The 20,977-nt window shown below is 34.8% G+C and overlaps 2 protein-coding genes across 8 annotated transcripts; one reads left to right on the top strand and one right to left on the bottom strand.

Moving 5' to 3' along the window:
• Positions 1-2,184: 2,184 nt before the first annotated feature.
• On the bottom strand, positions 2,185-11,416 carry LOC112523937 (RNA polymerase II subunit 5-mediating protein homolog). Of its 6 annotated transcripts, XM_025133613.1 has the most exons (12): positions 11,382-11,416; positions 11,034-11,290; positions 10,559-10,618; positions 9,671-9,838; positions 7,665-7,731; positions 4,753-4,910; positions 4,577-4,657; positions 4,392-4,425; positions 3,590-3,711; positions 3,259-3,333; positions 3,139-3,180; positions 2,185-3,057 (listed from the first exon to the last, which is right to left on the bottom strand). In XM_025133613.1, the coding sequence occupies exons 2-12, from the start codon at positions 11,235-11,237 to the stop codon at positions 2,941-2,943; spliced, it is 1,128 nt and encodes a 375-aa protein (XP_024989381.1). In that variant the 5' UTR covers positions 11,238-11,290; positions 11,382-11,416; the 3' UTR covers positions 2,185-2,940. The 6 variants fall into 6 exon arrangements, with proteins under 6 accessions (XP_024989381.1, XP_024989380.1, XP_024989382.1 ...); XM_025133612.1 differs by lacking the exon at positions 11,382-11,416 and having other exon boundaries at positions 11,034-11,362; XM_025133614.1 differs by lacking the exon at positions 11,382-11,416 and having other exon boundaries at positions 3,259-3,330; positions 11,034-11,362.
• A 2,609-nt stretch (positions 11,417-14,025) lies between these two features.
• Positions 14,026-18,124, top strand: LOC112523548. 2 transcript variants are annotated; one of them, XM_025133194.1, is made up of 7 exons: positions 14,026-14,416; positions 14,712-15,010; positions 15,820-15,972; positions 16,085-16,177; positions 16,304-16,362; positions 16,652-16,745; positions 17,664-18,124. In XM_025133194.1, the coding sequence occupies exons 1-7, from the start codon at positions 14,080-14,082 to the stop codon at positions 17,880-17,882; spliced, it is 1,254 nt and encodes a 417-aa protein (XP_024988962.1). In that variant the 5' UTR covers positions 14,026-14,079; the 3' UTR covers positions 17,883-18,124. The 2 variants fall into 2 exon arrangements, with proteins under 2 accessions (XP_024988962.1, XP_024988963.1); XM_025133195.1 differs by having other exon boundaries at positions 14,077-14,416; positions 14,715-15,010.
• Positions 18,125-20,977: the final 2,853 nt, after the last annotated feature.

Here is a 20,977-nt window from a genome sequence, read left to right as displayed (position 1 = left end):
AATGAAATGCTGGTTAGAGTAGTTTATGAGGAGTTTTTTGGTCACTTTTTAATTATAATCATAATTAATATTAATCATTATTTATTACTATTAATTATAAATAAATATTAATTAAAAATTATCAAATTATATTGTTATTAATTATACATCAATATTAATCATATCAATTATTTTTATATCGTTATTATTTTAAGTATTATTCAATATATGTACTTATCGAAACACAAATATAACAATTCTAATAATGTTTATGTAAGTTACATAAAAATTAAAGTTATACTTATTTTGTTTAATAAATAATAAAATTGTGTCAAATGATCTTGTAAAAATATTTAATTTAATTAATAAGTGCAAAATGCAAAAAATAGCAACATACTTTCATAAGTTTTTCATTGTACTTTTAGTTTTTTTATTAACTATGTACTTTCAAATTATCTTGTATGAAGACATTGTACTTTGAAAAATTGATCTACTATAACATTGTATAATATTATAATTTAGATTTACCCATTATACGAGTTTTCCATGTCATCTCACTGTATATGTAGGTTGTTCACATGTACTATATTGTTGATGTAACATTTTTTATTATAATATTGTACTTTTAAAATTATTTTATAATAGCATCACTGTTCCTTTTACAACATTGTACTTTTAGTTTTAATATTTTATTATTTGTACATTGTACATTTAATCAACATGTTTACTTAAATTTAGTATCCGTTTATAATCTTAAATTTTAATTAAAAATTCACTCTACCAAAATCGAGATTATAGCAATGGTAACATTTTGGTTTAAATTAAGATGACATGACATAAGTTACCATGTTTCCATATCATGTCATTGTCCACGTGTAAAATATTGCTTACGTGACGTTTTTTATTACAACATTATACTTTGGATTTATTTATTTTTTAATTTTACATATTATTTAATAAATATATTAAATGAAATAGAAAATTTATAAAATATTCATTACATATCAATATTAAGAAAATTAGTAAAACACAATTTATATCGTTGATATTTTTAAAAAATATTTATTTTTTGAAAAAAAGATAAAAAGAATTATTACATTTTTTACCAAAAAATTATTTATCTTTCAGAAAATATATCATATTCGTCTAAAAAATTTATCAAAATTAATTAAAAAAATTAAATTATTCATTAATATAACAATATTAAAAAAAACTTGTAGAGCACAATTTATCTCTTTAACATTTAAAAAAAAAAAACTTTAAAAGATATATATGTTATTGAATAAAATAAAATAATAAGTGTTACTTTTTTTTATAAACAATTTATCTTGTACCATAATTACTTGTTAAAATGCAAAAAAACCACCATATCGAAACTGATCAATTTCGACGGGAGTGGACTTGATACGGTACCAAGTTTTATCTCCAACATCTTATACCAGCTAGTTATAAGTATACAAAATCTTATACCATATAATAACCAGATATATTTGGTACCAACCTTTTTCGACTGGTATTGATTTTATACTTCAAGTTATGAGATTAAAACTATCCATTTTGTTCGTATTTCGAGTGACATTTTGAGTTCTTAATTAACACATGTGATGTTTAAGGGTTCTTAATTGTAAGGAATAAAACTTCCGAACATTCAAATGTTCAAACAAAGTAGTGAAAATTACATTATATAATATTCAATACATAAAAAAATACAAAAACTAATAAATAATTAAATAAAAAGGTACCATGGTTCTACCTTGGTAAACAACTTCTAATACCATGTACCAATCAAGTTTACATACTTAATACAGTACTACCAACAGACCTCAATTGATACCAATTTAATTGGTACGGTTGGTACTAGTGATGACCAAAAACCGGTCCCTAGCCAAGCCTAATCGGTCCCAAGCTTTTCCATAACCGGTCCCGGTCCTGGTCGAAAATGGTAGGACCGGTCAAGGTACTTCATAACTGGTTATGGCCGGCGGTCCCGGCATTAAAAAATAAGATTTTTTTAATTTTTTTAATAATATATATTTTTAATACATTATAAAATTTACAATTTGGTCACTCAAATACACTTTAAAAATACGTTTTAATATAATTAAAATTACATTGTCTTATAAAAATAGATTATAAATTATTTGAAAGTACATTTATTTATAAAATTATTTGAGTTTTCGGACCGGGCCATAGCCGGTCCCGGTCCCAAGAAACTACCAAAAACCCCATCTAGTCCTGGTTTTCGGTCCCATAACCGGTCCTTACCGGTCCGACTCGGCCCATACCGATTTGGCTATCACTTAAGATCACTCAAAACCAAAAACCAAACGAACTCGTAAATCTCACTCGAAGGTGGGGTCTGAGAGGCGAGATGTATATAGATATATGCACTACCCCAAAGAGTAGAACGACCATTTTAGTAAAAAACCCGGCATGTGAAAAACGTGTGAAACAAAGGTCACATTAAAGATAGACACAAGTGTATTCATGAGTTTTCGGTACCTTAAACCACCTTGTCTAGGGGTGTAAATGAGTCGAGTTTTTAACAAGCTACTCGAGCTCGAGTCTATCTCGAACACAAAAATAGAACTCGTTTAACTTAATGAGTCGAGCTTCATAAAACCAATGCTCGACTTGGCTCGTTCAAAAGCTCGATTAAACTTTTTGATTCGAGTCGTTCAAGCATATACTTTTTCGAGCCAAACATGCACATATGTTCATAAAAAATACAATATATATTTATATAAATTATCAACCTCGAGCCAATAACGAGTTAATCGATCGCAAGTACGAGCCCTTATACGAGCATCTAGCTCGATAACTCAAAAAATATTTGAGCTCGAGCCCTACATTGAAAAAGTTATTCCAGCTTGTGTCGAGCTCGAGCCTGGTATAACTTTTTCGAGCCGAGCTCAAATAACATACCACTCAACTCAGCTCGTTTACACCCTAATCCTGTGGCTACTTTCTTTGCATCTTGAATCTAGATACTGGTTTCGATGCAGGGGCCTGCATTTGACCCTTTTGATTGTTGTTCTCAATATTATGGGTGTGCTCGACAATGGATCCCGTAAACGCCTGCAAACAGTAATTTTCATTGTTAACAAACTTATGCCATTTTTGGAGTCTGAATATGCTTGAAATGCAACAAACACTTACCTTGCTCCTATCACTGCCTATGCTCGAATCAAAGTCGGAAACCTGCAAAATGCGTACAGGTTGTCGTTACCATCAGGCAAACAAAAGAAAAGGTCGAAAAAAGGCTCACACAAAATTTACCTCCTTTGACACAGGTGCAACAACACTTGCCCTGCTACTGTGATTGCCCGAATTTGATGCCGAGGTAGAAACCTTCTAAAGGTATGTCGGTGGTCATTAGCACATGAAATTTATTGTGAAAAGCCAAAAAAATACTCCCTCTGTCCCAACGTAAGTGTCCATTTCTTTCTAAAGTGCATACTTTCCAATTCTACCCTTAATTATTAGATGGAGAATTTCGTTACTCTATTATTATCAAGAGTAAAATTGTCATTTAGCTAATAAAAAAATGCAATAATTACACATTTCTAATGGGTATTTATTTTGGGACGGAAGGAGGACGATGTTATACCTCATTCTTTGGCACGGGTGTGTGGGACACTCTCTCCTTCAATTTGTTATGCTCTACAAGACTCGGAGGAAGCCTTGATCCACTGGATGTGGGAACTTTTACATGTGAAGATAAATCTGAATCTGGGAAAGAATTAAGAACGAAAAAACATTGAAAGTACCAGTTTACACAAACAATGATTGTAAAATATCACATGCTCAAAACAAGTTGGGTCAAATTAACTATATGATCCTTAACGTCACTTATATATTACGGATCAACAACTAATCTTGAATACGTACAATAAAATGATACTATCATGTAACGTAAAGCAACCAAAATGAAAAAACATCAAAAGATTGATGGGCACGAGTACATAGAGTTCAAAAGGGCAAATAGGCCAAAATGTAGAACACTACTCCATTTGGTTCGAGGGATTTGGAATTTGAAGGATTTGGAATGGAATTGAATTCCATTTTTTATAACAATTTATAAAAAAACAAATTATAAAAAATAATTAAACTACCTTTTTATCAATTGATTATTACAGAACAAGCGTTTTTAACATATTTTATAACATTATTACAAACAAATCCTAAGAAGTCCAGAGAAAACCAATTACCTCCATGAGATTTCTAAAGCCCATGTTTGTGGGATTTCAATTCCAGACAATCCTTTAAACAAAATGTGGGAATGGAATGGAATCCAATTCCAAATCCCACAAACCAAACGGACCCTTAATGAATCCTGAACATACGTCCTGAATCCCTAAAACATGAAATGCACAGATTCCTAAAGAAATAATGTTAACATCAAAACTGACCTTTGGATACAGGACGAGCCGGTAAGTCTTTGGGCTGCAAGTTTCAAGTAAATATACTATTTAATAATCTTAATAATTAAAATTATTTAAGATGACATCTTTTAGTTCAACTTTTGGTAGCTGATAAAAGAGAATAAAATCATTCAAACATCATAGAAAGAGAATAAGAAAGATTAGCTGCTCAACTTAACCGGCTTGGGTACGTCTTCTTGAGGGTGATTTTGCAGAGATATTTTGCTCATCAAGTGTTCATTCTTCGCCTGTTCCTGCCAATCATTTAAAAGCATCTATAAGAAAAAATAGCAACAATTAGGTAAATGGATCATGGATGTGCTGATCATTTAATAACTCAAGAGCTGACCTCTGGGCTTCTACCCTCAGGTTCAAGAGAAGTCAGACTTATAAGGTGACTCAAATCAGCTTTGTCTTCCTCTTCATGTTCCTCGGCAATTTCAGATTCAAGTTCTTCTTTTTCAAGTTCGTCAATCCGCGATAAGATACGAGCAAAATCATCTTCACCTGGAATTTATTAAAAAAACTCAAGATCCTCAATTACTCGCAACATAAGTTCAAGTGCAAGTGTTAAATATAGTCTAAAAAAACCATTAAAACTAATACATTAAATAACCTCTAAATTAAGGGTGCGTTTGGTAAGCGGGACAAGACAGAATAGTACGGTACAAAAACTTGTCTCAAGTTTGGTGCAACATTAGATTGGGAAAAATGCATTTTTTTCTGTCCCACCAAAATAGGTGGAACAAATATCAAGTAAAATGGGTCAAGATTGGTAAATTAATAAACTACCCATGTCAAATTATAACCCTAAAACCTTCCTGAATTCTTTCACCCACCTACCTCATACTCGTCCGTCCAGTCCAATCTGCATACCAAACGCACCCTAAACTAACTTTAACAACCTCATGACACAACACGTGAAGGATCTTCCTAAGAACCCTAGGTGTTACTTGTAGGCAGCCGACCTATCATGCCTATCATACTGTTTTTTGTATGTTCCTTGTTACTTTGCTCAGAAAAAGCAGTTGGACCCAAGAAAGCGCTCAAAATCAGATCTAACAAGTACAAACCAGTAGAATCTATTACACCCACTCAATCATTTTTTCTGGAAGTGTGTCCTAGGCTATGCCTAAACTAATCCCAGCAAAGTGTGGCTGCAAGAAATCGGCCCTAATAAACTCAGTGGCCACAATTATTGTGTACGCCTGGAATCGAACCTTGGGCAGATGGGATATTCCACCACATTCCCCAAGGTCTCAACCACTACACCACAACCCTTCTGGTTCACTCAAACATATTCTTGGCTGTCAGGGAACATATTAGTCCACAAAATGAAGATATGAAACTTCATCCTGTCCTCTCCTGAAAAATATAAAAGCTCCAAAATCTATAGAGCTCCACAATGTTTCTTCCGTTATCTTCTAGTAAGATGAAAGTGAACAACTACATTACATAGGGGACCGACAAAATGTTATCTCACAATCACCAAGCTCTCTCTATGTGAAATCTTCGGTAACCTCAAATCTGTCCTTTCCTCAATCTATACCTCCTAAAGGCTAAAACCAATAAGTGAAAAGTTGGATCTACATCTAGCTTGACATTCAACTTGCATATAATGGCATCCATAGTGGCCCAACATTCTACTCCGATTTAGTCCATAAAATGTCTCCAAACCTTTACCAAGATTTTGAGATCACATGACAAAGCTGATGCTTTCCAACACTTCATAAATAATTCATCCTTTTGTAATATTGATTAAGATTACCAAAGTATATCCTTATTAGGCAGATCTGATCTTACACTCGCTACATATCATTTTCTCTGTAATAATTTAGCATTGGGCTTTAGAGTGCATCCAGGTAAATTACTAAACAATAGTGGACTTACCTGCCAACTAACAAGCCCATTCCTAGTGATCTTAAAGGATGTTTGTTTGTGGCTTAATGGTATGGAGAGCTTATTCCCATGGTCAAATCAGAATGTTTGTTTATGCCTAAATGATTAAGCATGTGGCTTTATCACACAGCCATCCAAGTCTGCAAATTCCAAACATTGCCCCTTCCTTTCTATTCCATGCACCACCTCTCTTTCTATTCCACGGTCGCCTCTCCTCACTGTTCTCCGCTGCCTTCCCGTCTCTGCTCACCATCATTCAGCTCCTAGCCGTTGCTGCCTCCTTCTCAGATGTCTCTCCTCACCACTGCTGCACCCTCTCCTAAAACCGATGCCTCTTATTTCTCTCATTAAGGTACGTCTCCCTTTTCTCTTGTAATGGTACACCTCTTTTGGGGTTCCTGATTGTATAATTATTAATTTGTTTCCGTTAGGGTACAAAATTCTCGAATTTGAAGGTAAAAATCACACAACTTCATTTCCATGACTTTTGGATTTAGATAAGTAAATGAAGGTATTGAATTGATTTTTCACGTCTGCATGGTTGATTAAATAGGGTTTGAAACCAAAACCGAGCCTGAGACCACAGAGATAAATGTGTGTTCCAGTTGATGAGTTTGCTTGCCCTTGGACTGATTTCCCAAGATTCAATTAGGCTGGTCTATTCATGAAATTAGGGACAAGTAAGGAGTTGAGGAACAGAGCCTGTACTGCAAAAGCAAAAAGGATTTATTTCCATTCGATGTCATCAATTATGATAGTTTTTTTTTATGTCATGTTTGAGGCCATTGGTCTATAGCGACCGAGTAGAAGTACCGTCATATCATGAAGTTGGACTTCAGTTGCTGAAGAAAGAAGTTGAGCACACAAAGAAAATATGAAAGACCATGAGGCCGAGTGCGAAAAAGATTTGCTCACTCATGTGCAATGGATGGGCAGATATAAGAGGAAGGACTTCTATTAATTTTCAAGTTAATATTTGAATTTTATATATTGAATTAATTGACACATTGAATTACTCAGAGACCAGAGAAAAAATGTGTATGCAAAAAAAGGTCAGACCATTCAAATTGTTGTGCATCAAAAAAACAAAGTAGTGGGTATGATAAGTGTTCTAAATTTTTATCTTATTATTTTAGATTTGTATTGTCTTTGAAGCATATTGTTTTGTATGTTGTTATTTGTTAATATGCAATTTCTTCCGAGGAAAATATCCTTGAATGTTCTGGATGTATTTTAGGGATCAATGTGGGGATTTAATTTGGCATATACCCTCAAAAATTATATATCTTCACACACTCAAAGTGCTTTACCAATCTAATTAGTTCAAACCAAGACACCGAATGATAAGAGATAGGAACCTGCCTTTTGTGGGCTCATCTTCATTGAAAGCTTCATCAACATAGTCTTCTCTTATTTCTACAATACCTTCCTGTTTAATCATTCATATGAAGATTTAATGGCTGTATCCAGATTTTTTTGAACAATCATAGGAGATAACAGCTTATATAATGATATTCCATTAAAGTTAGTAGATCTATACGAATACAAAAAGACATTGCAGCATTTGCACATATTTGAGCACACACTTCCAAGAAGCAGGTTTACTAAAATATTTTTGCAATTGCAAAACATGCACAAGTCATTCTATCCAAATTCAAGCAAAAAGACAACAATTTGATGTCTATTTGATGCTCCTACAGCTTTAAATTGGAGACAGTTTTTATCATTTTGGTCAAACAAATTATCTTCGATATCCGAAATTGATATCATGATTTTATTTTCCAACCCAACAAGAGTAACAGTACAGATACAGTTCAGTTAAGCAAAGTGGGTAATCAAACCATTATTAAAGTTCAATGATTTTTTATGTGCAAAAATAAAAGGAGAAATGGGTTCCTCAAAAAAAGTTGGATGGACCACCTTGCAAGGCTAAATACTACACGGTGACCGATAGCGAAGTAGCAACGTTTTCTTTGCACATTTCTCTGTTTAGAAAACAAGGCATTCTTGCATATGCTGATTCTTATGACGCCTTCTCAAACGTCTTAACATTGAAAAATGGTCAACAGGTCAGGTTTTACTAGAATTAGTTGAAATGCGCCTGGGTAACATCCTTTCTCGGTTGGATGGCTCCGACTATTCCGGGAGCTGGCCAATTAGTTAAACATATACATATTTTAGTCAATGGTCGTATAGTAGATATACCAAGCTATCGTTGCAAACCCCGAGATACTATTGCGGCAAGGGATGAACAAAAATCTAGAGCTCTAATTCAAAATTCTCCCGATTCATCCCCCCATGAAGGTGCCAAACCATTTGACTCTTCAATTCAATCGAGAAATAGGTTTGATTGGCCATCTTTTTGATATATTGGATATCTATATAAGGCATTCTCCGGATAATTCAAATCGAAGCAATTAGATGTCCGATTCGGGCCTATATGACATGACTGATCAATAGAAATACTCCAACACTCCACTTTTGTCATATATTCCATACATCACACTAGATAGATCAATGAAAATGTTTAACGATTCAGGTTTTAATAGAACATCCAATAATTCATAAATAAGCAGTGGCAAAAGTAAGTGAACACACAAAAGTCATGCCAAATAATAAGCAAAGATACTAATGACTAATGAGTTTGTAGAAGCTATATTCATTTGTTTATACATGCAAACATCCAAAATATTTTAAAACATAGGCTACACAACAAACGGGATCAGAGAAACCACGAAAGCTGCAACACAATAACTTGATGTTGATGGATGGTGCTTACGGATAACATGCATATCATGGGGCCAAGTCACAGATCTCTGTTTTCGGTTATTTACTTCCTGAACTAATTTTATTTTCAATTTTCTGAAACTAATATGGGTGTTCCCTTTTTTCAGCACTTCTATGAAAAATTTGTCATCTTGTTGGTTGTTTATCTGGATTCGACAGACAAATCAATTTTTGTTCTAAATGAGTATAACGCTGGTAAAAAGCTTTAGGAAATAAATACTTGTAGAAAAAGAGAAAAGTTGAAATGTCCTTAGCAGAAGATAAGTAGGAGTGAAGCCTAAAACTAGTACAAATTAAAACCAATTGGTGATGCAAAGCTACTAAGTACTACCCTTTTAATATATGTGAGGTGTTGTATTTAGTTCAAGTAAAAGAGAGAGTTCACAATTCAAGGAAGGGAGTTTTCAGCAGTGTAAAATTTCACTCTGCCGTCTTTCTAACCTCATTCTTTAAAAATGTCTTGAACATCTTTGACAAACTTACATATACGAATGCACTTCAAGTAATCGATTCATCGTTCGAGCAATGGTAGGGTCAGAATGTGAATCGAATTGACATTTTTGTAGAGAGAAGGGGCTTACTGCGGCCTCAATAGCTGTGTCGTCAAAAAAGGAGGCTTCAAACTTGAGATCCTTGATTACGGCATTAAGGGTTTCAATCTGTGACTCCAGATCCTTTCCTCTTCTTTTCAGAATCTCGATGGTTTGTTTAGATGTTCTCTCAGCATAGTAACCTTCTCCTAATAGAACCTGTAAGTAATCTGGATATGACTTATGAGGTCTAAACATTTGTTATAGCAGTTTGCTTTCATGCCACAACCCAACTAATATCTCAAAGAAACAACTGCTGCCTAAATAAGGGGAACTTCATACTCAGAACATCTGATAACACATTAACATTTTAACAGATGGCAAAAGAATAAATATTCATTTGATTTTGTTTTCCAAACTTAGCATCATGAGAGGTTGAAATAACGAAAATAAATATATCTTGGAAGTGGGAAAAAAATAAAAGAGATAGTAAGCATCCACTTCACAAGCCATCAACTGTAAACACAGTCTTCACATGGTACAACAGTATCAAGTAGGATTTGAGTGGAAATTGTGCATTAATTGGCGGCTGACAAATGATATCGACGATTTGATGCTAATATCGATATCCTTTACTCTACAAGATAGCCAAGTCCAAATCCATTACAGCTTCAGGCTTTACACTTGAACTGAATATACATTGTGTTTGATCTAGTTGTAATAGATGGTTCTGCATGCTTGGCCACAAAACTATTTAGTTTACAAGATAATTAATTATCTACCTCAAAAATTCCACCAAAGGAAATTTTATAGCAAGAAAAAGGCATTGTTTTATTCGCTAGGACCAAGGGAAGTGACCAATCTGTAGTGCTCTATAGTGAGTGACTGAGTGTGAACTGTAAACAGAAAATTAGGTGAACACCCATATGACAAAATTACCAGGAATTCATTGGTATGTATCAATCTGCCAGGAAAAAAAGCTGCCTTCCCGAAAGGAACCTGCAAAATATGTCATAGAGAAGCTATTGGTCACAGTTCTATAAATGAAACATAGCTTAAATTACGAATTCCCCCCATTTATGAGAGCTACAAACATGTTTGTTGGTAAAAGAATGTTAGACTGATCAATCAAACGTCAATAAATTTCAATGATTCCAAAATAGGGAAAATGAGAACCAAAAGCAACAAAATCACAATGAGAACAAAAATGTAATTCTAGCTGGTGTATTGGCCAGAAGTTGCCCATCTAACAGGTTGAAAATTGTTTCAATCAGATGGAGGAGAAAGTCGGGAAGTGTACGTATACGGCACAACAAAAATACACCACTAACTTGGAAAAGTAGACAATAGGAAAGGGGGAATCGAAGTTCAACTTCTCGATCAAAGAAATAACTATCAATTGCGGGAGACTTGCCATTATATCGTGATGCAATTGATCAGGGAGCTTCTTAACGAGATTGACAAGGCCGTTGTTATCATTGAGGAAGGCCTGCAACTGATCCACCTGTTTCCGACGTTCGGATATTGTTTCTTGGACACGTACTGACGCTTTCTGGGCTTCCTCCGGTGCAAATACTGAAGAAAGTGGTGTCACCGTTCCCTTCAAAGGTTCTCCCATCGCTCACCCTGTTTCCTTTAAATCTTCAATCCAGTTTATGCAGAGAACGTTACCTGCTAAAATTATACAATCAAAGAAGACGACTGCCACTATTGCGCCCTTCACAACCTGCGCAGATAACCCGAATGAGCAATTCCGACTTACCAAGATTCTTGTAGGGAGAGGAAGCATAGAAGATGGAGGGTTAGGGTTTTCAGGGTTTTTGTTTCTCAACTCTATTTCTTCTTCCTTTTATTCATAACTCGCCACGTCAGCTTTTTTAAATGGGCAAGCCATTAAAAGAAAACGTAATTCTTTTTTATTTTGAAAATACAAAATTTTAAGAGTAAATTACAATTTTGGTCTCTCATGTATGTTCAAACCTTCAACTTTCATCCCTGAACTTTATTTACTGTATTGATGATCGCTGTATTTGTACTTTCTTTTACTTTTTTGGTCTCTTTGACTGACACTGTTAAGAAAAACTCAGGTAACTTATGAGCATGTCTTTTAACAACTTCCTAGTATTCCTCACTAACCCCCTTCCCTTTCTTTTATGATGCCTTCTCTGCATCACTGGTAAATCTAGCTTCGATAAAATTGCACTAAGCTTTTCCTCTTACTACCTTCTTTCTTAATTAGTAAACCCATTAAGTTGAGTTTGTCGTGGTTTGGTGTAACCCATCTCAAATTGTAGCCCCTGTAAACCCATGGTGTGAGTAAACCCATATCGGCCATGTCCCTAGTAAAGCCATGTGGCGAGTAAACCTATTTAAGTCATCGCTTGGTAACCCTATGTAATGAGTAAGCCCATATGGGTCTTCGAGAAAAGGGGTACAAGAAAAAGAGTGTTGAAAAGGGGGAGGGATGTGTTTTTGGTGATCTCGATTGTATTTGCCATTGCCACATAATTCTAATAGGCCTCACTACCCATCTCACATCCAAAAACTAAAAGCAAGCTGTGGTATGGCCGTATGGCTTTTATGTTTGTAAATCCACACATATAGGTATTGGGGTGGAGAAGTAACGATGAATCGAATGGGGGTTGGTAATGGTGGTTGATACTATGAAGAGAAAAGATAGATATACGAGATGGATAGAGAGAGAGAGAGAGAGTGTGTGTGTGTGTGGGGTTTAGGTTGATGGGGATCGTCGGAGGATAGATCACATAGACATTTCCTGTTGAATTGTGTAGGGGAAAAAGTGTCATGGGTGAGTTTAACATTGACATCATGGCAACACTTAAATCGAGTGATTTAATAAAATAATACCAATATATCCCTAAGTTAATTGACATCTATCAATAACCGTTAGTTAGAGGGACCAAACATGAAACGAAATGCAACCATATTGACCACCTATGTAAAATAAACGAAGTTCAAGTACTAAAGTCGAAGTTTTGACATAGCTAATAAATAGAGGTGATCATTTGCGGGCCCGAGCCGGGCCTAATTATTTTCTTCTTCTTTATAATGGACCTAATATTATAAACCCAAGCATTTTATTTTCAAACTTGACAACTTGTCATTGCCCGTTTATAACCGGGCTAATGGGTCTAAAAAATGTAACGCTTAATTAAAAAATGTAAAACCAAAAGGTAAAGGAAAAACATCGTTGCAATTAAAACATTAAACAACTACCGACTCTATCCAATGTTAATCGATTGAGACTTTTGATATAAAGATGCTAACAAAGATAATGTAGAGCGTTTTGGGTTTTCAAGAAAAACCAAAGAGTCTCAACTTCCATCCTATAACTTTAATAATTTAGTTCTAAAATAAACTAATATAATTTCAATTAATGGTAAAAAAATATTAACTATAAAACATAAACGAGCCGGATGAGCCTGTTCATATTTATTTTTACATTGTTCATGTCCGCCCGTTAATTTAACGAACAAACCTGAGTTCGTCCATTTTTCTCAATAATGGTTGTCCAAACCCGTATTTCTAACAGGCCGGATGGACTAGATCAAACGGATTGTCCTGTCCATGAACAACTATACTAATAAAACAAAACTATCATTTACTTTATTTTAAAACCTAGTTTCAAAAATATAGAAAAATAAAAACTAATGGTACATCAATAATCCAAAATTCAACATTTCTATTGATTCATTTTGATCAACAATTCAACATCCTTATTTAAATTATCTAAACTATTCACTCATTTAAAAATAACTAGAAGCATATTTGTGCAATCCAACGAGATACATCTTAATTTTAATATTCTATTTTATTATTTGTCTCTATCGATGTTATAATACTAATTTATGTGTTTTAAAGAAAGCAATAATGATTTTATTTTTGAATAAAATATAAATTTGAATATATCATAAAAATTTGAAAAAAATATATATCGATGTTAATATCAAATCAACTATTTAAAAGTTCTTATTTTTTATGTAATTTCTTTAATATATATTAATTTAAGTTTAATAATGAAATAATTTATTTTTGGTTTAATAATATAACATTTATAAAGATAATAATTAAGTATTCTGTTAAAACTTAATGATTATCCTAATTACATTTTAGATTTTTTATATTTAAAATAAGATGTTTATTATGTATTTGATTATTTTTATATGTAGTTAGTTATACGAATTCAGATATGAAGCTTTAATAAATTGTATGTATGCACAATCTACTTGTAATCTTGAGTTTTAAGTAACATGTATTAATAAATGGTACTTTATGCTTAAAAAATAATTTTTAAGAATTTTTATCAAATGTTTTATAATATAGTATAGATAAAAAAATAAAAAATAGTTTTTATGCATAACGGTTGGAAAACGACACGTGGAAGAGAGCAATCCATATTCCATGGGAGCAAAAGCTCTTCCACATAACTTGCACAGACCATGGCGTCTTCGGTGGCCCAATATCCATTTTTATCTTCATCTATCAAATCTTCCATAGAAGTTGTTCATCCAACAACTCCCAGAAGAAAGGTATCTCTAATCAAGGCCCTCAAGGATTCATCATCGTCGTCTTCGGAATCTCAGCAACCAGATCCAGTGAAGCTCGCTCTTGCTAGAGCCAAAGCATATAAGAAATCAATCCAGTCAAATCCAGCTCCCAAAATTGCTCAAAATCAAGCCCCTGGTTCAGAGATTTCAGAATTTGGCGGGAACAAAGATGAGTCACTATCCAGAGTTGCAATGGAGGGAGCAAGGGAGTATTCAGAGAAAAATAGAGGTATGTGCTACAATTAAGAGGAAAAAAACCTTGATTGCTATCAATTATTGATCGAGAGAATGGACTAGAAGATTTACAATAGTTTATAGAACATACGCAAATATATTTACGGTTTTTATACAATTAGGACTAGAATCATCAGAGAGATCGGTAGAATTTCGGAGATAAATAAACTCTAGATCACAACATCACATCGAGGGAGTATAATATAAAGTTTATAGCGATTTTAGCACATGATTGGTTCTAAATTTATGCATTTTATCTTTGTTTTTATGACATTTTTGGATGAATGAAGCTGTTGAAGAGAGAATCGATAAGAAGGAAGAATCCAGGATTTCAGCAATTGACTTTGTGGGGCTAGGATTTGCTGATAAGAAGGAAGGCAGGGGACTGCCTGCGGGGTTGATTCCGATAAGTGATCCTTTTCCGGCAGGGGATTTGCCGGATGTGGAAATCATCGTTGGAGATACAAGCAGGTTTGGAAATGGAGAAACCTCAGAATCTGATACAACTGTGGAAGAAGATTCAGAACTTTATAAGCCTAAAGTCTCTACATGGGGAGTTTTCCCTAGACCCAACAACATTTCCAAAACAGTAAGATGATGTTCATATTCCATTTTCATTTTATGGTCTTGATATGAATAAGTCTAAAACATCTCTCGATTTACCGATATTGTTGATCCTTGCATCGGCTAGATATGGTCTCTTTAACCTCTTGAAATCTCTTATATGTTCAAGAGCTTGTTTAGAGATTAATCTGAAAGGTATCTAAATATCTTTATATGATATCAAAGTCGCTATTTCCGTCTGGCCTCCATTGGAGGGGGTCTGTTGGTGCCACTAGACGTGGTCCTTTTTAACCTCTATATGTGTTGGAACCTCCCTTCTTTCTTCAACAGCTTTTTAAGGTGCGTTTGGTGTGCGGGATAGGATGAGATAGGCCGGGACAAAAACTTGTTGTCCCATGTTTGATACAACTAGGGTTGCAAACGATTCAAGCTTTTAACGAGCTACTTGAGCTCGAGCAAGGTCGAGTCTATCTCAAACACAACATAAAGCCTGCTTAACTTAACAAGTCGTTCTTCATAAGACCAATGCTCAAGTTGACCTCGAACAGAAAATAAAGCCTACTTAACGAGTAGAACTTCATAACACCAACATTAATACTAGGACTAGACAAAACTGAATGTCCTAAAATAGGTGGAACAAAAGTGAGGGAGATAGGACAAGGTTGGTAAATTACTAAATTACCCATGTCAAGTTAAATCTGTAAAACTTTGCACAATTCTTTCACCCGACTACTCACTCTCGCTTGTCCAGTCCTGTCTGCATAACAAATGCAAAATCTTGTAATCAGTTCCGTTCTACTGTTTGTACCAGCTTATCTCTGTCATATTGTATAGTTTGGTGGTGGGAAAACCATTCGCCCCGGAGATGTGCTCGAGACAGCGGAATCAAAGGCTGCAAAAGAAGCACGAACAAGACAAATGATTGCTGCCTATAAGCAGAAAATTGGTTTAAATATCGATCCAAAGTTGAAATTTGAATGTGAGAAGGTGTGCTCTGAACTCAACGGTACCAGTTTCACTTGCAACTTCCATTTTGTTGTTTGAAAATTGGTCTAGACATTGCACAATGTCTTCTTAGTATTTCTGTCAACATATATAGGATTTGAAGGATGGAGACTCGTTGATGGAGATTGGAAAGCTCAAGGATGCAATACCCTTTTACGAACGAGTTATGGATAAGCTGGTATATCAGGTAATGTTTTTATCAAGTATGAACGAAATGCTTTCAAGTTTGTTTAGGTTGATTGTAGCTAACCAATGCTTCAAAATTTACGAACCTTATTTGTAACTATACAATCATGATTTGTGGTTTCTGCAGAGTGAACTTCATGGTTTAGCTGCATTGCAATGGTCTATTTGTAAAGACTCCCTCAACAGGTTTAGATTTGCATCGCTAATACAATTTTGTACATCAAATATATCAAGTTTCAGAAAATCCGTGCTTCTGTTGCTTGTAAATCTTGAAAAGGTCGAGAAGAGGGTTGAGGGGTAGGCGGTGGTGATGGTGAATAGTTGTTATGATGTGGATGGATAAGTAAATGTAGTTTGAAGATTTGTCAAAACGGAGGTGAAATTGCAAATGATAGAAATTTCAAACGGCAATTGTTGCAATTTTTCGTGGGTTCTTATCAGAAGTAGCTAGTAAATTGTTTAATCTGCTTGACAGATCTGATGAAGCTCGTGTTATGTATGAGAAGCTGCAGTCGCACCCAAATGTTAGAGTGAGCAAGAAAGCAAGGCAGTTCGTGTTCAGCTTCCAGGTGAACCACCTCATTAGAAAAAAAACTTGATGTATTACATGCTATTATATAGTTTATTACAAATCTGATGGACAATGCTTGCATGTTACGACCTTAAAACCAAAACTATAACTGATTTTGAGTGTCAAATGAGTCGGGTTTTGGGTTGAAAATTAGCAAATACTTGGTTTTTCTAAGAAAACTTTGACATGCAGATTCAACTATTAAAAATGGTATCACAACAGAAACATCACGGAGATAAATCCTAAAGAACTTTATTAAATTGACTTTCGAAAGTACTAAGTTCGTTTCTCTAAGTCGCCATGGCTTTAGCCTAGCTGGTAAAGTGGTGGGAATCCCTCAACTCTCAAGAATGAGTGGGAGGTTCAGGGTTCGGCTCTAGGCACCAGCCATGACCCACATGCCCCTGGGACACGCGATTTATCTCCCCATGATGGCTGTGGAAGTGGTATGGTGGGGACGCTCGAGAGGGCGGCTTCATACCCTTTTTTGTTTAATTTCAATTTTCTCTAAAGTAAGATCTTGACAAGAGTAACTAGTTTCTCAAAGCTTAGCAGCATATTTGTCTCTCACTCACTCTAGTTTTATTGTTGTTGTTGACTCTTATCTATCTTTTCATGTTTTAGCATATCTATTTTTCTCCCTTTCACACACATTTCACTAAACGGGGTCGTCAAGTGAGCAACCATTCTACTTTTTACTGTAGAGGTTAAACCTGCATACGTTTTACCCACCCCCTAGGTCCTATCTCCAGGTGAGATATACTGAGTTCGTTTGGTTTGATTTATTTCTTTCTTTATCGGTCTATCACTTTCTTGATCTTTTCAAATAGAAAGAAAGGCTCAAAACCGCAACCACTAGGTTCACAGTCCCTGTTAGGTACTAGTTGAGCGAGCAAGACTACTTGATTGATTGCAGGCAATGGAGATGATGAAGGTTACGAGCTCAAGCAACTCTCAATTTAAAACAGGGTACCAAAACTTCTTTGATGCATTTATCGAAAATAAGAACAACCCATCGTCAAATGAAACCGAAACTGAGGAAGATGCATCGCTTCAAGCTCTACCGTATGTTATCTTTCTTGTTTCCCCTATCCTAATGGTACTGGTCATTGCTGTACAGAAAAGGTTAGTATGAGTTATGTACCATTTTTAGATGGAACTGCATACTGGCCTTTCAAAAGGATGCTTAGTTTCACTTCTCTATTGTATTACATAAGTATAGTAAAATGCTTTTCCTCAACAAGACTTTACCAAACCTTGGTCAATTTTAAACACGTCTGGAAATATGCATAGTTGGGTAGATATGTGATTTAGAGGTTGATTGGTTGGTTTTCCATTAAGTCCTGTATGAATAATCTGTCTGTATAAATTAGAAATGTTTTTGTTTGAGAGAGTTTTTTCATAGATTGAATGAGCATGTATATTAATTGGGAGGGACATGTTTGGAAAAAACTTGGTTTTTTGTATGAAACTTTCCTCCGAAAGCTTACTGAATAAGCCGATTTCTATATCATTAAGTCAATGTCAAAGAATCAAGTATAATTGACCGATTAAGTTGTGAGTTGCATTAAGTTGCTGATGTACAGACCCTTGATGTGGTAACCCTGCTAGACAATACGACTCTAGACACAATCCCTCCCTTTAACCACTTTATATGTTGGAATCTTCTCTTCTTAAGGCCCTTTTAGGGGCTGATTAGCAAATTGTTTATTAAATCTTGTATGGATAAATTTGTTTGAATGAAAGAAATGACCGATGTAACTTTCAAACACAAAAACATGGTGTTGTTTACTTTTTTTTTGACGGGCAAAATACGTGAAATAACAACATACTTTTATAAATTTCTTTATTATAACATTCCATTTTCAGTTTTTCTTATTACAACAATAAACTTTCAAAATGATTTTTTATTAGGGCATCATATTTTCAAAAATTTACCCGTTGTAGCATTGGGTAATATTTTAAATTAAATTTATCTATTGTACCAGGTTTCTTTGCCAGTTCATCGTCCACGTAGGCTGTCCGCATGTACGATAATGATGACATGACATTTCTTATTAACATTATACTTTTAAAATTACTTTATTATAACACCCCCAATCTATATTACAACATTGTACTCTTAATTTTAATATTTTTATCATTTAAACAAATCTAATATATTTACTAAAAATACTAAAATTAAAAATACAATGCTGTAATAGAAATTGATGATGTTATAATAAAATAATGTTAATGGACTGAAAATACTTCACTCTGTCGGAAGAAAAAGCCCCCAATGGCCATCCGTCACTGGTGGCATAGGCGGACCTACATAGGTGCCACGGGTGGCACGTGCCACCGTATCGTTTCTCCACCGAAGGGTAAAAAATTTAGGTTTCGTGAACGGTGCAACCGTATTAATTTGTTGTGTGCCACTGTATGTATTTTGAAACTACAATGAGGACAAATTCTATTTGGTAGAGTTGGTTTGCAAGACTTTTATTCTACCCCACACCCAAGTCCGAATCATGTTAGTGTCATTTTCTTAGTCAAACAGTGCCACCGTTTGAAAAAAAAAACATATATTTTTTTTCTTATGGTCAATGATACCATAGTTTAAAAAAAAATTATGGGTCCGTCCCTGACTTGTGAAGTCCCAACTTGGCTAGACGCAATCTTTTTATTCTTTGGAGTCTGTGACTTTCTTTTATCACACTATTGATGAGTAATATGAAGGGGGTTTAATATGTCTTCTCAGACCAAAAAAAGCATTGCATTTACTAAAATCAAGATCATACCTGGAAATAACATAGAATCACACACCAGAAAGAAACGCGATGAACAGAAAGCTGCAAAAGTTTGAAAACTACATTTTTGGTCCCTGTGGTTTCTCAAAGATAATACATTTGTCCCTGTAGTTTTGAAACTACAGTTTGATTATCATGGTTTGTAAAAACGATCGGATTTAGTCCCTCTCTCTAACAGAATAACGGATGTTAAAAACGTTAAATCAGGAGTATTTTAGTTTTTTTTAATACTTTTAGAGTTTTAGCTCATTTTTCTTAAATAAATATATAAATTACAGGGACCAAAAATTTAACTTACTCTAGCATATATACTAAAAAGTATAACTTAATCTTGTATACACACACAAAGATAAATACATCGAAGAGTAAACCCAGGGCCAGGTTTTCGCCAACATACATCTTGCCACCAACAGCCCTCCGCAGGCCAACCGCTACCCCATCTCCGGCGAACCTCATCATCCCCCACCCCTCTCCATCGCCAACATATCTCGTTGTCTCTTTCCCTTTTAGGTCTACCAAACCACCATATATGGATTTTGAAACAATCTCTTTGGGATGCAAAAGGCATAAATCTTTTTTATCTCTATGATTTACTCTTTGAAGATACATATACGAGTTTGATTTAATTTAGACTGAATTTGATTTTTGTGTAGTGTTTACATATATCAGTTAGGGTTATCCTCCATTATTTTGATATTTCGATTTGGATTTGAAATTTATTTTGATTTTGAGATTTTAATTTAGGTGTTTTGGTCGGAGAACACGGTGTTGGTCTAAGAAGAAGATGTGAACTAAATTTTTGGTCCTTGAGGTTTTTCGATTGGTACAAAACAAAAAATAGCAAAAAGACAAAAATGCCCCTAACTTAACGGGTTATTTTAACGTTTGTTAGAAGGAGGGACCAAATATGGTCGTTTTTGCAAACCACAATGGCCAAACTGTAATTTCGAAACTGTAAGAATGAAATGTTACTTTTGAGAAACCACAGGGACCAAATTTGTAATTTACTCTTTATTAGGACTAAGATGAAGAAGGGAGTACTAAGGGGGTGTTTGGGAAAGCGTTTCAAACGGACTTATTGACTTATACCGGTGCCAAACCGGTAATAAGTCATTTTGGAGTGTTTGGATAAAAAAAAAAAGTGCTTATACCGGTATCAAACCGGTAATAAGTCGTTTTTGATAAGTTAAACCCTCTTGACTTATTTGACAGATTACCCTTTTAACCCTGGTTTCTCATCGCATCCATCTCATCATCGTTGCCGGCAAGACTTCCACAGACGACGTTCTTGCTGGTTTCGTTCGCATCGTTGCCGGCTATCGCATCCGATCTTGCTGGTTAAGAACCTTTAATCGCCGGCGACCTGGTTTAGGGTTTAGAGCCGACGACGAGAAGGAGGCGACGAGGCGAGGCCGGCGACCTGGTGATGCTTTAATCGCCG

The sequence above is a fragment of the Cynara cardunculus genome, assembly GCF_001531365.2.
Source record: "Cynara cardunculus var. scolymus isolate 2C chromosome LG 12, CcrdV1, whole genome shotgun sequence".
NCBI lineage: Eukaryota > Viridiplantae > Streptophyta > Magnoliopsida > Asterales > Asteraceae > Cynara > Cynara cardunculus.
This window is presented reverse-complemented; position numbering and strand designations above follow the sequence as displayed.